The 14,216-nt window shown below is 46.6% G+C and overlaps 6 protein-coding genes and 1 non-coding gene across 7 annotated transcripts; 5 read left to right on the top strand and 2 right to left on the bottom strand.

Moving 5' to 3' along the window:
- Positions 1–729: 729 nt before the first annotated feature.
- EDB93DRAFT_1064062 (carbohydrate-binding module family 13 protein) lies at positions 730–1,322 on the bottom strand (the record flags this gene model as incomplete). The annotated part of the gene is made up of 4 exons (XM_041444873.1): positions 730–841; positions 905–1,071; positions 1,132–1,169; positions 1,232–1,322. Coding segments are annotated over 4 exons (408 nt in total), but the record flags the coding sequence as incomplete, so codon positions are not given.
- A 353-nt stretch (positions 1,323–1,675) lies between these two features.
- EDB93DRAFT_t96 lies at positions 1,676–1,765 on the top strand. The gene has a single exon. It is a non-coding gene; the product is annotated as a tRNA-Ser (tRNA).
- Positions 1,766–2,765: 1,000 nt separating this feature from the next.
- Positions 2,766–3,389, top strand: EDB93DRAFT_1254359 (uncharacterized protein; the record flags this gene model as incomplete). Its single annotated transcript, XM_041453600.1, has 5 exons — positions 2,766–2,833; positions 2,890–2,977; positions 3,031–3,124; positions 3,177–3,268; positions 3,330–3,389. 5 exons carry the CDS (start codon positions 2,766–2,768, stop codon positions 3,387–3,389), a joined length of 402 nt encoding a protein of 133 aa, XP_041303661.1.
- Positions 3,390–3,533: 144 nt separating this feature from the next.
- On the bottom strand, positions 3,534–5,006 carry EDB93DRAFT_1242599 (uncharacterized protein; the record flags this gene model as incomplete). The annotated part of the gene is made up of 5 exons (XM_041452036.1): positions 3,534–3,737; positions 3,791–4,187; positions 4,248–4,462; positions 4,519–4,736; positions 4,784–5,006. 5 exons carry the CDS (start codon positions 5,004–5,006, stop codon positions 3,534–3,536), a joined length of 1,257 nt encoding a protein of 418 aa, XP_041303660.1.
- Positions 5,007–5,152: 146 nt separating this feature from the next.
- EDB93DRAFT_1092397 (transport protein particle complex subunit) lies at positions 5,153–5,728 on the top strand (the record flags this gene model as incomplete). Its single annotated transcript, XM_041446432.1, has 4 exons — positions 5,153–5,173; positions 5,231–5,276; positions 5,332–5,493; positions 5,547–5,728. 4 exons carry the CDS (start codon positions 5,153–5,155, stop codon positions 5,726–5,728), a joined length of 411 nt encoding a protein of 136 aa, XP_041303659.1.
- A 424-nt stretch (positions 5,729–6,152) lies between these two features.
- EDB93DRAFT_1092488 (HORMA domain-containing protein) lies at positions 6,153–9,238 on the top strand (the record flags this gene model as incomplete). Its single annotated transcript, XM_041446436.1, has 15 exons — positions 6,153–6,304; positions 6,353–6,384; positions 6,437–6,585; positions 6,643–6,708; positions 6,767–6,786; positions 6,843–6,873; positions 6,930–7,115; positions 7,265–7,416; positions 7,469–7,868; positions 7,918–8,155; positions 8,206–8,467; positions 8,567–8,710; positions 8,759–8,823; positions 8,879–8,929; positions 8,982–9,238. 15 exons carry the CDS (start codon positions 6,153–6,155, stop codon positions 9,236–9,238), a joined length of 2,205 nt encoding a protein of 734 aa, XP_041303658.1.
- A 1,262-nt stretch (positions 9,239–10,500) lies between these two features.
- On the top strand, positions 10,501–14,205 carry EDB93DRAFT_1171493 (WD40-repeat-containing domain protein). The gene is made up of 18 exons (XM_041450359.1): positions 10,501–10,747; positions 10,811–10,991; positions 11,043–11,202; positions 11,254–11,357; positions 11,413–11,542; positions 11,595–11,734; positions 11,786–12,040; positions 12,093–12,151; positions 12,197–12,356; positions 12,415–12,558; positions 12,606–12,763; positions 12,814–12,900; positions 12,954–13,131; positions 13,180–13,412; positions 13,462–13,541; positions 13,593–13,665; positions 13,713–13,778; positions 13,827–14,205. Exons 1-18 carry the CDS (start codon positions 10,703–10,705, stop codon positions 13,962–13,964), a joined length of 2,391 nt encoding a protein of 796 aa, XP_041303657.1. The 5' UTR covers positions 10,501–10,702; the 3' UTR covers positions 13,965–14,205.
- The last annotated feature ends 11 nt before the right edge of the window (positions 14,206–14,216 follow it).

The following is a 14,216-nucleotide window of genomic DNA, read 5'->3' as shown; positions in this document are numbered from 1 at the left end:
TGCTCATGTAACTTCAGGCCATAACTAGGTACAATATCAAGGACTCCTCAATTCACTGATTAGTAAGGTCTCAAGTTCTTCCGTTCAAATGTCAAGCATGAGCCTGGCCGCAACACAATTACACTGGGCTTATATTTATGCAGGGCAGAGCAATATATGACGTCTGAGTCAAGCTTTCAAGGATCGACTTGGACATGATATTAATCAATGGTGCAAGAGGCTCGTTTAATCCGATTGGCGACGAAAATTGGATTTTGTTAGCAAAACGCCGCTATCGATGACACGATCAGTCCCAGTGAACTTGAAAATCGGACATGCGAGTTTCCACCTAGTCATGATAGATATACTGTGACTGTGGTTTGGCTGTGGCACTTCGTTAGTATCTGCGCTTTCCATAGCTGCGAAAACGCACAATGCGCATCGACGCTGGTGTAACGCCTGCCATCAGTCTCTAGGCGACCAGGTTCAGGCTCGTCCCGCGGTCAAGCATCCGTGGTGAAAGGAGACAATTTACCTATATGATCACGGTCTCAACCGCATTCAACCAAACGGAGATTAATATCGAGAAAGTTCATCATTTAGACCAGAGACAATATTTCGGTTTTCATGAGTATTCTGCTGTACATGACAATTTACAGTATATGTAGAAAGGATCTGACAATGTTGATTAATATACGCGTCTGACCATTGTCTAATGAATCAAACATACCAGTCACGCCTGACAGGCTCCCAGATCTGATTGGAGCCATGCCAACTGATCGCAAGTCGAATTGGTGTGCCTCCTTTCGCATTTCCGTAGTCTGACAGCTCCACGCTCAAAGTTTGGCCATGGAGCAATATCCTGCCAAGGGGGTGAAATGAATCAATCCACACCAAACATATGCCATGAGAAAGGCATGCACACCTAATGCCTTCGAAGCCTTGGACGTCAGAGTCTCTGATGTCCCACTTGCAAGGGGACGGGCCAGCGACAAGCCTGGTGCCATGGGCTGGATCGACTTCGATCCCAAGATATCTATCATTGTAGACGGACTTGATGAACCAGCCATCATCATTCTCTTGGAAGATCCACTGCGAAGAGCGCGACTTTGTCAGTGCAACTCTTCTGCGACGTGATGATTAACGCATTACCGCCTGGTTGGTACCATTGTTGTTGTTGAAACCAATGACTACAGGTGAATCCAACGTCAGCGCCGACTTAGATAGAGGCTAGAGCAGGGATGATGCCTACTGGAGTATTTGTCTCTACCAGAAAGGTCCATAACAGTACCTCCCGCACAATTTCTAAGGGTGTAAGTGTGTTGGTTCTGAATGGAAGACATGGTAGTGCGTGCTTATCATGGAATGCTGCCGACAACCTTGTATTTATACCTGGCAGAGCACTGGTACTTAATATATCAAGCACGTCAAGGGCACCCCTATGGAAAGCCGGAGCACCGTGCTCATTTAGTCAGCGGTCTTGCGAGTCGTAAAAAAACCAACAAACGTGTAATTATCATCGTCATGTGCGTGTAGCAGGAACATTCGTTAGCGCTGAAGCTGAGCGCAATATCATGTGGACCTGTGAGGGTGTGGCTCGATTAGGCCTATAAATGGATGATAATGCATGGAGAGTCAAAACTCGATGTAAGAACACAAACTTAATGTGATGGCATGGTGCCGTAGTCATGACAATGGCACTATGGCCGAGTGGTTAAGGCGAGAGATTCGAATACGTGACATCTCTTACGGTTTCCGTGCGCAGGTTCAAATCCTGCTGGTGTCGTTTTTGGATGAAGATATTCTGCAATCCCAAGTTTGTACGCCAGTACGCAGTGCACCATCACGCCTCTTCGGCAAGCTGATATATCAACCTTGAAGCTTGAAGCATGATTACCTCCATATTATCTTTGTATCTGTTTCATGATCCTCACACAATAGTGCTCTATCTACGGCCATCAATGGAAAGAATCTTCGAGTTCCTTCCGAGCGTGCTGGAACATGACAACCGTCTCACTCTGAGTCTCTACCCCTACCTCCCTAGCGCCGGGCTTCACCAAGATGGTGAAGGTTCACGTACTACAGTATGAAATCTCTGATTACTTGCTTGATTAGTGTAAAATCACCTCGAGAAACCATCGTGTACAATCTTAGGACCTCAGATGCTCCTCCTCTAGTGGTGTTTTTGCTTCATGTCGTGGGCCTTATTTTGGGAACCATTGGTGTACACGCTAGAATCTAGATAGTAAGTCCTATTAATGTAGTCGACTGCCTAGTATGGGTGTGGTCATGCACTATGTAGTAGAGCGCGGCTGTGCTGGCTTCCAGTTCCGTGCGTTTAATCAAGAAGCCAACCTAATTTTCCTAAGTTGTTCACTCACTGCCACTGCTATACTTGCTATCATCGTCGACTTTTCGTTCAAGCCCATAACCAAATACTAGAGTGGCCAACGGTAAGAAGGCCTAGCAATTAGACACTTCACTGCGTTGGCACTAAACCGTCTGTCGTGATACATGCATAGGTCGTGAAGTTTTGTACCAAGTCTGCTTATCGCGTTCATCATCAGTGAAAGGATAAACTTTATAACTCACAGGTATGATTTGAGGCACCACCATGATTAGGACTCTTGGATCTTTCATCGCTTGGTAGCGGTAGACAAACAGCACTTTGTTGGTCGTCATTTCTGCGTGCCACGACAGTCTGCTGAACTTTCCCAAGAAGGATGCCAACCTTGCAAAGTAAGAAAAAGAGCGACAGTCCTCATTCAAGTTCGTTAGAAGCTAGGATGAGTACCACGTTCGAAACTGCTCGGACAGAATGCGCCAACCTCGTCAAGGAACTTGACGCTCACATGTAAGTCGCTCAGCATTCTTCTACATAATAGGCAATGCCTCCTTTGCGTTCGACAGAAATTCGGCGCAGACCACCCTGGCCCGTATAAAAGAGCAGCACGAAGCAAATCGCGTCGACTTGTCAGCGCGACTCCAGGCTAATGAAGTAAGCTTCATAGAGAACGGCCAAGTGTTCTCTTTCATTGACTGGTCTCCAAGGAGAAAATTCGTGCGTTGTGTGCGGAGTATTCTCCGTTGCTCGATGGCGTCGTTCCCCAGCGCATACAAAGTGTAGATACGTTGAAGGCTATGGGTGAGTACTAGCCTATTCAAAGCGCATATACCCAGGATGACCTTGCGCACAGTCCATGCATCGGACGTGGAAACGCGTAAGTCACGAAAGAGATTGATGAAGCAGGCAAAGGCGCGCCTCGATGACGCACGAGAGAGGCACAAGGTCTGAGACTGATGCCATTCTCTCAAACAGCAACAGAACTTAACTTGACACCCACCCGTAGCTTGCTGTGGATGCCTCCGAACTCGTGAAGCATTACAAAGCACTTGTCCTTGCGCTGTAGACATGTTTATTCGGCGCTTTTCACTCAGGTTTTCAGTTTGTATTCCGTTCCTCTCTGTAATTCGCAGATATTTGTATCATCGCCTGGTATCAATGAATCAAATTATCCGATCTTTCGGTCCGTCAACCTATTTCTGAAGCCAGGTCACTGGGCTCCATGATTTACTGAGCATGAGACATCAATGACTAGATTGAATCTCACCAATTCACTGGCAGAACGTTGGAGACGATCATGCTTAGGGGATGGTTGTGATATCTCGGGCCGAAGATTCAGATATTCGGACATGAATACGCGTAATATCATGTTCCATCGGCGCATGGTTGTTACATCAAGTGCTGATGCATCATCCTAGAGAATGAGCGATGAATAACAATGACAAGCACATGAAAATGATAACGAACACGAAGGGTGTGCCAGACATGCGGGAATGGATATGCGATGATATGAAGAATATTGACGCCTTTCTGTAGAAAGGGTACGTGATCATCTCCGATGTACCCGTAATTATATTGGTTCCCAGAACCTGTTCGAGGTAAAAAGAAACTGCGAAAGTTTGTAGACGTTTCGGCTTCATCAAGAGCACCAGCATCCTTGAGCCGAGTTTCAGCGGAAATCATAGCATCAAATAACCAAGCTGTATCAATAAAATAAGATCGTATTGTTGGGTTCGGAGCGCCGAGGAGGTCGAGGAGAATGATGTGCTCTATGGTCGATAACTCCGTCAAACTTGTGTGCTCAAGTAACCGTCGTTTGGAGTTAGGCGCTATATAAGTCGTTGACCATTTGTCCGCGAGATGTCTAAACGGAAGTAGATCATTGGTTTAGTTCTGATATGACATCCTCGAGAGAATTGCTGACCTAGCCCCATAAACAGAGTCTGTGTCAGTCCAATCTTTGAAGGCCTCCTCGCCATCAAAAAACACAAGTTGGAGGGTTGTGTCTGCCACGTCTTCGTCTTCATCATCGGATCCGTCCTCAAGACGTTGTTTGCGTTGGTCAAGAAGGGGGTTTAAAGTCTCTGCTAGGTCGAGCATCATTGCGCATGGTGCTGCAGAATCTGTCGCACCTACAAACTGATGGGCTTAGCATACAGTCGCCTGGGCGAATGATTGAAAAATCTGTTAGGCACCTGGTTATCTGGGTAATTTGGAAAGAATTTGCTGTCATAATGTGCAGACAATATTACACGGCCGGAGGCAGTTGGGTCTTTTGTCGCAATGATGTTGGTGAATGAACGTAGGCCATACGGAGTGTTGTCGGTAAAGGTGTCTTCTTCAACGTGCCAATCCATAACCTTCAGGGTAGACACGATATATTCACGAACGAGGGTGATGTTTTCACTACCCACTGTTAAACTTGTCTCAGTTGACTTGGAAAGTAGAACAGACACATACCAGCGCGTGGTATGAGGATCTTCGAAAGATGAGAAGTGGGATTGCTGGTGTCTACATTCGCGACTGGGTCCTTTGTGGTTGCAAGGGCCAAAATTTGTTCTGAGGTCAACTGGATGAATTCACGTTGCCCGAGCGTCGAGGCTTGTATCGTTAGTGTGCACCATGATACAAACAATAGAAGCAGGCTCAGAAATGAAGACTGATGCTGTAGACGATGTTCCATTGACTGAAGAATGTGAGCCTAACATACGGTGAACGGTCGATTAGCAGATTGCCAGCAAGACGAGCCTGTCTACGTGTAAATCGGCGTGACCCGTAAAACGCGAATTTCTGGATCCGCAATGATGGGCCACTTTCTCCTTAGCGCCTATGGCAATCTTTAGCCTGTGGGTAGGTTTCCTTTCGTCAAGTAATTACCCACACAATTGCTCAAGCAACGTGTAAAAGGTCATCAACAAAGCTGGTGGCTTGGTCTACCAGCGCAATTTTGCAGGTTGTTTAGAATGTATATGAGTTTAGCCTTGTCCATGACTGAGTCCCTCTGACAGATGGTCTTGCTCAGCTCACATCAAACGAGTACTTAGTCCTCGCTGGCACTCTGCATGGAATTCACGCTATCACAAGTCGTTTGTCCCCTGCTGGCTCAAGCTCAGGTGCACAGGTCATTGAAGGGGAGTCGTTTAAGATGACCATCTTGTTGACCGCGACAGGTGCTTGGTCTAATGCGCGTCACAGTCAGCTCTCTCACATTGATATTTCATAGGAACCAAATTCGTTCTTCTCACATCCTTGGCAGAGGCAACAGCGGATTCGGTTCTTCAGAGAGTGTATGAGGCCTATGCAGACGCTGTCATGAAGAACCCATTCCACACTCCGGAGATGCCAGTTCGCAGTGAGGGGTTTGACACACAAATTACAAGCCTTATTGGCGCGGGACAACCATGATGTTACAAATTTTCGTATCAAACGTAAGTCCTACGTGTATTTTCGATGTTGCAAGTCTGATAGCTTGGTGATAGCATTGTCTTTGTACCGCATTTGTGACAATGTCGACTCGAACCGCTGGATTTGATAGTTCAAACTTTACTGCCCTTCACAGCCTCATCGATGCATAGTTGAGATATTGATCTCGACCATTCAATTACAAGATTCGATGATGTTGCAACTTACTAGCTAGTGAATCGATCTGAGACACTCAATTCGGGTTATGAGTCACGTGATCATCTCCCATGCGATACAAATACGCGTCGCGTCTTGGGACTCTTGCCAACCTCATCTCCTTCCGTCTTTTGTCATCCAAGTAATCACCAGCGATTGACTTTTAAAGTTCTGGGACCCCCAGAAGCACTTTGACAGCCATGCAGATGCAATGTACATTAGCCAACACGGAAACTCAGGTATTAATCCACGAGATGTCGTCAGCCTGGACTTGATTGTTCCTCAGACGATCAGCAATAAGCAGAGTTTAGAATGCGTTCAGACGTTGCTTAAAGCCGGTCTAGGGTGTATCGCATACTTGAGGTGTGTTTACTATAGCTTTCCGATTCTCATCTTACCTGTCAATTTCAGGGGTCTTCTACCGGCCGAGAACTTTAGTGAATGTAAGTATCGTTTGCGAACAGCGATTAATGAACACTAATCAAAACAATGTAGATCGACTCTCGTCTCGAAACAATGGACGAGCCTCCTCCTCTGGCTCTTTCTCTTCAGACGGCACTACCGGACTGAATATCAGCGGTTTCAAGTTGATGACCCTCAACCGAGGTTTCACTAATGAAGGGGATCGTATAATTGACTACCTGGTGCGCATATATGCATCTGTTTTCCATGGTAGACGCGCATATAATCATGTTTCTCAGGAGAACGGCATATTTGACGCCATAGACAAGCAATACCTTCGGAAAGTTATATTCGGCATTTACTTGGTGAGATTACTTGGTAAGATTAGATATACTTGGGACTCTTTTCTGATGTTCAGTGTAGGACAGCAAAGATCCCAACAAGTTCGTCGATTTTAGTCGTTAATCATTACAAGATCTCTGACAGGCTACTCCTGCAGCATTGTGGAGGCTTACACCTTCAATTTCCATGTGAGTGTCTAAGGCTTTCAGGTATATATTGTACTAAATGGACGAGGGACGTTAAGTACCACAAGCTGCCTGGAAGTCATACTACCATACCGATCATGACTCTTGGAGATCAGTTATCAAAAATGTCTCTTGCGCGCCCAGACCCTGTTTCTGAGGCCCTCAAGAAAGGGCAGATGCCGACTCTCGGGGAGGTTAAGAGGAGTGTTAAGGTGCAGCAATCCTTACTTATCTGGAATCGTTTCGTTCTCAAGCGCCTCGTTTCAGGCAATGATCAAATCGCTTATAACTACTATCAATCAGATGGAAAACCTTCCAAGTTCGTGTCGATGTCATTTTTTATTGAGTTTGACAGTAACTCTATCGCACAGAAAACCGTTACGGAAATTTCAAGTTGTTCTTCAACGAAGATGCCCCAGATGACTATCAGCCCCCTCATTTCCAGGCGGCAGATGCTGAAGCTAACAAATGGTTCTTTACTACCCATGCGGCAAATGAAGTACCAGAACGAACGAGTATCGGCCAAGTGAGTGCAGGATGGCATGGGTAAGCATCAAAAATTCCAATGTATTAGCTTAGATCCATCTTCTTTATTTAGCCTCGACATGAAAGTGGTTTCAGTATCATCGTATCTTCCTTCTATATCCGAAGACAACAATGCGCCATTCGCGGGTATCACGTCTCACACAGCCCCGAGGTTGACTCCGGTTGAAGAGGCGAGAATTAGAGTAGAGGACGCACAGTTGCAGAAGAAAGATGCGTTAGAGCGCAATATTGTCTGGAGCGCAGATGAAGACGAGGATGCTGAGGGTGAAATGGTAATCGACGAAGGCATTGTTTTGGCCAGGTTCGGTGGTGACGTAGTAATTGCCCCCATCGGTATACGCAGCGAAGATGGAGAGGTTCGACCACTCCCTCAAGTCAATGTCACTTCGTCTCCCGCTCATGTCCAATATGACGGTATATCGGAGTCGACCCCGGTACGCGTCGGAGACTTGGTTTGTCACTCGCCAGTTCCTTCTCTTACCTCACTGATGCTCGCGTTAGAACATTAGAAAGGCTGCTCGTGACATCGAGGAAACGCAGCAGATCCCAGCTACTCAGGAGATTGTCATGGGATCGCCGATACCCGCTCCTTCATCGAATAAGGCCCCGTCCTTGCCTGCTTCTGATGTTGCCTCCTCCGCTTCGGCTATCTCCACTCAAGAGGTTGATACTCAGTACCTCCAGGATCTACTTGGAATGAGGAATGTTGTATCCACTGTGCCTGATTCAGAGATGTTGGGTACGACGTCTATCTGACGTATTGTATTACACTAAACTGATTTTTTACAGATATGGAGACACAGGTGCTGGAAGCGTCTGGACCATCCTGCAATCCAGGTACGACTGGTCCGCAGATCACTCGTCGTAGCAACCGTTCCAAGCGGATGGATGAAGGCCAACTTGACTGTGACTGTGGGGTATCGGTGCGTACGCAGCGAAATGGAAAGAAACACAAGCTAATCTACCCTCAAAGAAGATCGATGATGCTTCTCTGCTATGTGACGGTGGTTGCAACCGTTGGTTCCACGTTTGGTACGCATTTTTGTCTCTCGTACAAAGCAAGCCCTCTAACAAAGACCGGTTGACTAGGTGCATGGGGTGCGCAATTGTCTCCTTTCTGAATACGTGATTTTCGTTAAATGTGATGTAGGTATCATGGTGCACAAGACAAGCGTCTCCCTGCTCAATTTATTTGCTTTGATTGTCGTCTCCGCGACTCCCACCTGTGGGACATCATCGCAGGGAAGATTCATGCTGATATCATTGCCCGATACAAAGACCTCGCCCTCTTCAGGTGCACAATGGCTTGTCCCATGCGTCAAAATTGCTTACTTTTTTTCAGGAGGGCTATCAAAATTTATGAGGTGTATCAGCCATCTTCGGCGTCGCTTTTCAAGGTGCATGCTGGTTAGTTCGATTCCGATCCTGTTCCTCGTTGTTTCAATTTCATGTATCATCGAAGGGTGTGATACTGCACTGGTTGGTCAGCTTCTGACGAGGCTAGAAGAGGAAGGTGGGTGTACGATCGGTATACGCCGGTCTTTTCAATGTCAATGTCTTTCCAGGTTTTATTGCGGTTGAAAGCATAGTCTCTGATGAGTTGGGTACTGGCGTTACCCGCTCCCACGCGAAAAAGGGCAAGAAAAACGTGAAAACTAAAAAGCAGAAGGAGCTTCAAAAAACCAAATATGTCTTCCTCTCCAAGGCGAAACGATCCAAAGCCTACGCTGATTATTTCAACCCACTGACCGAGGTCGAGAATCGCCTTATGGGCCTATCCGACACGGTAAGAGATATTAATCATCGTATGTCACGTTGCTAACGCAAGATAATAGCGAAGTAAATCTAAGGCAGGACAAACCTTAGTGGCGTAAGATCAACATTTTTTCATGTGACCTAGTTGATTATATGCTGATACCCACACATAGTTCGACTGAAATTGTAGCTCCCAACTTGCGTCCTGAGGTCACGGCGCTGGCGGGTTCCTCTGATGACGAATCTCAAACCCAAGAAGCGACGCAGAATGTCCTCACACTAGAGGTCGCCCATCAAGCCGAAAAGCGCAAAGCTGCAGCGGATTTAGTGCACCGCGGGAAACGGGTCAAGATATCGATCGGCTCAGGCGTTGATCTTTGCGACTGAAACTTTCCGTGAAGACGTTTTGCCGTATTGTGGTCAAGAACTCTTATGTGCCGCTCCAAGCTAGTTCTGCTGTGTACTCCCTTCGCTCGCTGGGAATTCTAGGATCATTCGATCAATTTTGTCCGCATTCATTGATTACCCGTGCGAGTTTCGCAAGTTGTTAACAGCAGCGCAACGTTATTCTTTGATTTCAGCGTCGAAAGAACGTGTTAGGTCAAATAATTTTCACATCTATGCCGTCGTATCTGTGGCATTCAGACTGCTTTGATGGCTCCCGGAAAGTCTGGACAGCAGTGGTCACTGTCTGACAAAGTTAAGTTTCGAGGGTATAAAGCAAGTATAACTTCTGTCAAACTTTGATGCCAAGTCAGTCAGATATAGTTTCAGGGTAAACAGTATGCGATGGCCTTTATGTCCAGGTTTACATGGATCTTCGATCTATTCGTGCATGCCACGGTGAACGGGTCGCTTCGTATCAACGAATGATCTACTGTTACGTTGAACTCACGCGGTTGCCCATCCTGTGAGGTAATACCGCCTCGGGCAAACTCGCACTCTAGGGATGCAAGGCCTGCCCTAAACCTGGTTAAACAATTAAATATGAAATTTGTCAACAACCCTCTTTTTTATCCCCTCACGATTTGGCAATTCGTCGTACTTACATCAAGTCTACAGTCGACGGTCTGCATCGAGAGGCCCTCGCAGGAGATGAAGTAATGGTGCATGGCATAGTTCACACCTCCGTATCTCCCTGCTGTCGATTTCACGACTGTTGGGTTCGTTAGCGTGGTGTACATTATAGTTATTAATGGTCGAGAACTTTATACACGAAATTGACACCCGTGGGCCATTCACAATTGTGGTCTAGCCTCGTCTGTGCCCACTGCGCAGCGCTCAACTTAGCTACATGTGTATACAATCCAATCTGTTTTGCTATAATTGACGAATGACTTGACGAAAGTTCAAGAAACACCAAGAACTACAGTTTGCGAATCGTACCGTGACCGTGGTTAGATTTTGACTGTTCTGAATATCTAACCCTTCATTTCATCCACCCGATCACCTCCAGTAATCTTATCCCTCAACTGTGGTCTTTTTGTTCACCTTCATTATATTCTGCGCGTCTGCGAAAGGAGTTCATCCGATGCCTTACAAGCTATCAGCCACACTATCAGCTCATTCGTCAGATGTAGGTTCTTCGAATCCATTAGTTCTCGCAGGGGGACTCATCTGATCGTACTAAATATTATAGGTTCGTGCGGTAGCTTCACCAACAGAAAATATTATCCTTTCAGCATCGCGAGATTCCACTGCGATCTCCTGGAAACGATCATCACTAACTGTCCCCTTCGCTCCTTCATCTATTCTGCGAGCTGGGTCAAAATTCGTCAATGCTGTACAATATATTCCTCCGTCACCTGAAGCGCCGCAAGGTAGGCTTGCCAGTGGTTATCATCATCTCATGCAGCATTGACCAAAGGCAGGATACGCTGTTGTTGGGGGGCAGGATATGGTCATCAATATCTTCACTCTCGGTCCAGCACAGAAAGAGGATCCTGAATATTCGCTGGTGGGACACACCGATAATGTTTGTACTCTTAATGTTAGCCAATCAGGCACCATCATCTCTGGGTCATGGGACAAGTGAGAATCATCCATTGTTCAGCAAGCGTACTCTGACATTGAATCCAACAGAACTGCCAAAGTCTGGAAACAATTCCAGCTAGTGTATGATTTGAAGGGGCATCAGCAGGCAGTTTGGGGAGTCATTGCCATTGACGACGAACAATTCTTGACCGGTGCGTAAGACCATTCAACGTCTGATAGGTCAGTGACGGAACCTTCTTCAATCAGCTTCGGCGGACAAAACCATCAAGTACTGGGTTCAACACAAGATGATGCGGACTTATGAGGGGCATAAGGACGCGGTTCGTGGCTTGACCCTAATACCTGACATAGGCTTTGCTTCATGTTCTAACGATAGGTAACATATTCTCGCTATTTTTGGACGAAATGGGGTGGCTGATTTGGACTAGTGAGATTAGGGTGTGGACAATGCAGGGCGATGTGGTTTACACGCTATCTGGACACACCTCCTTTGTGTACAGCCTGTCAGTTCTTCCGAATGGAGGAATAGTATCAGGCGGCGAAGACCGTTCTGTGAGGGTGTGGAGAGGTGCGTCATTGAACTACATCCAACCCCATGGCATCTACTCACAGACATCAGACGGTGAATGTGTACAAATGATCGTTCACCCGGCAATATCTGTTTGGGCTGTATCCACGATGCCAAATGGAGATATTGTCAGTGGCTGTAGCGACGGTATTGTTCGTGTGTTTAGCGAATCTCAAGATCGCTGGGCCAGCGCAGCGGAGCTGAAGGAATTCGAAGATCATATCGCAAGCCAGGCTCTTCCATCGCAGCAAGTGGGTGACGTCAAGAAATCTGATCTTCCTGGTCCAGATGCATTGCTCCATCCAGGTTGGCGGTCACTACTCATAGATTTTTGTGAGCTTTCATTCAAATTACACAGGTAAGAAACCTGGAGAAGTGAAAATGATAAAAAACGGCGACCTTGTTGAGGCGCATCAGGTGAGTACCTATGAATCAAAGAGATGATCATCTAAGCTGGTGTAGTGGGATACTGCAACGTCAAATTGGCAGAAGATTGGCGATGTGGTGGATGCCGTCGGCTCTGGAAGGAAGCAGCTTTTCAATGGGAAGGAGTACGATTACGTTTTTGACGTTGATGTGCAGGAAGGCGCACCTCCACTAAAGCTCCCATTCAATGTGTCCGGCAAGTATCTCATACTCTCATGGCGTGAACATATATCTCATGTTTGTTTTCATCACAGAGAATCCATATGCTGCTGCTCAACGCTTTCTGGAACAAAATGATTTGTCAACGAACTACATTGACGAAGTTGTTAAGTTCATAGAAAAGAATACCTCGGGTGTCAATTTAGGCGCCAGCAGTGAATACGTTGACCCGTACACCGGTGGGCATTGATGTTCAGTAGTGCGTCATGTACTCAATTACCATCAGGGGCATCAAGATATCAGGCTGCCACTACCTCAGCAGCGCCAGCCCCGTCTACGGCTTATATGGATCCTTTTACGGGTGCAGCTCGATACAGCGGCACTCCTATCCCTACACCTCCAGTTCCTTCGGTGTCACCTTCAGCTGCAAAAATCATACCATATGTAAGATTTTTCTAGACAGCAATAGTCGAGCTCAATGTTAATTTCCGCAGGCCAAGTTCGTCTCCTTCAAACAAGCTAATGTATCAGCAATGCAAGCAAAATTGTACCAATTTGACGAAGCCCTACGCAACGAAATTGTACGCACGCTACTGAGCCACATTGAACAACCTTCTAAATCCACACATACCAGTCCACCGCAACCCTTGCAATGTACCCCGAAGAGTTGGAGATAATCGAGGAAGCTTTCACTTATCTTTCCCAAGTCACTTCGACAACTTCCCATGTCACTCTTCCACCCCTCGGTGGTTCTCATGCAGAAACTATCATCCAGATTCTAGAGCGATGGCCGGCGGCCCAGCGATTCCCCAGTAAGCTTTATATCATGCCCATTTCGTTATTTTACTCACTACTGTAAGTGATGGACTTGACCAGATTGGTAGCCGCATATTGCGCAGATGCTTCTGCAGCCCCCGGTGGACGAGAACGATATATCGCATCATTGTTCAAGGCATCCGATTGGACTGAAGTCCGATCACATGGGAAGGCTATGTCGAAGGCTCAAGAAACGAATATCCTGCTACTATTTCGCACGATAGCTAATTGTTTCCAGGAGGGAACTCCTGTAGACGAAGGACAGTGGGTTGAGCAGGTGGGTGACTTCATTTTTCGATCAAAGCGGTGGTTCTCACGAGAAGTAGGTTTTCGAAGCGCTCAGCCATACACCTTACGCACTTTTGACGAAGGTTCAGCGCGTAGCTGTGGCGACCATCCTTTTTAAGTATGAACTTCGCTTGACCGTATCAGGAAAAAGAACTAAATGTCGAAACAGTTTCTCCTGTGCCTACCTAACAACGTCTGTCGCTAGAGATGTGGTGAACCAACACACTGGATTAGTTTTTCAGGTACTTATCAGAAGCATGTTCTTGATCATCAACTAAGCAATCCCTAGTTGCTACGTTCAAATACAGATGATGCAGAGGTTACCTATCGCACCCTGGTTGCTTTGGGGAACGTGGTAAGCGTCCTTCTATTCCGTACCAAGACTGTTTGCTCATCGATCAAGATCTATGCCGGAAACACGCGCGGCATTTCGTTAGATTCTGCACAAACCGCGGAATTGCAAACGGTAATGTCGGCTCTCCCAGCATTCCCTGACGATAGAATCAGGAATGTGGTCGGCGAGATCAGGGCACTGCTATGATGAACTCGTTTTCCTTGGGCATACTTGACGGTTCCATTATCTGCAAATTCATATCCTCGAGTGATTCAGGGATCTAAACTTCGTGGCATGGAATGGATACCTGATTTTTGGGCGAATTGTGGAGGTTTATGGATTAAATAAATGATGTCCAGTGCACTTTTGTCTTCATTGTAAAGGTAGTCAACTAATCAGTACTCATAAGGCGATCAGACCAAACCTGGTAATAGCCCAAGTCCGTTCTTCCTCAGCTCC

This window comes from Suillus bovinus (assembly GCF_016758785.1).
Source record: "Suillus bovinus strain UH-Sbo-P2 chromosome Unknown EDB93scaffold_72, whole genome shotgun sequence".
Taxonomy (NCBI): domain Eukaryota; kingdom Fungi; phylum Basidiomycota; class Agaricomycetes; order Boletales; family Suillaceae; genus Suillus; species Suillus bovinus.
Note: the sequence above shows the minus strand (reverse complement) of the source record. Positions and strands in the feature narration are given on the sequence as shown.

What these genes read in the sequence shown, in the direction of transcription:
- EDB93DRAFT_1171493 (XM_041450359.1), top strand. Translation starts at nt 10,703, where the DNA reads ATGCCTTACAAGCTATCAGCCACACTATCAGCTCATTCGTCAGAT. An exon ending in GCTCCCATTCAATGTGTCCG is followed by an intron (nt 12,357 to 12,414) that starts GCAAGTATCTCA and finishes TTTTCATCACAG; the next exon opens with AGAATCCATATGCTGCTGCT. An exon ending in GTGGCGACCATCCTTTTTAA is followed by an intron (nt 13,542 to 13,592) that starts GTATGAACTTCG and finishes ATGTCGAAACAG; the next exon opens with TTTCTCCTGTGCCTACCTAA.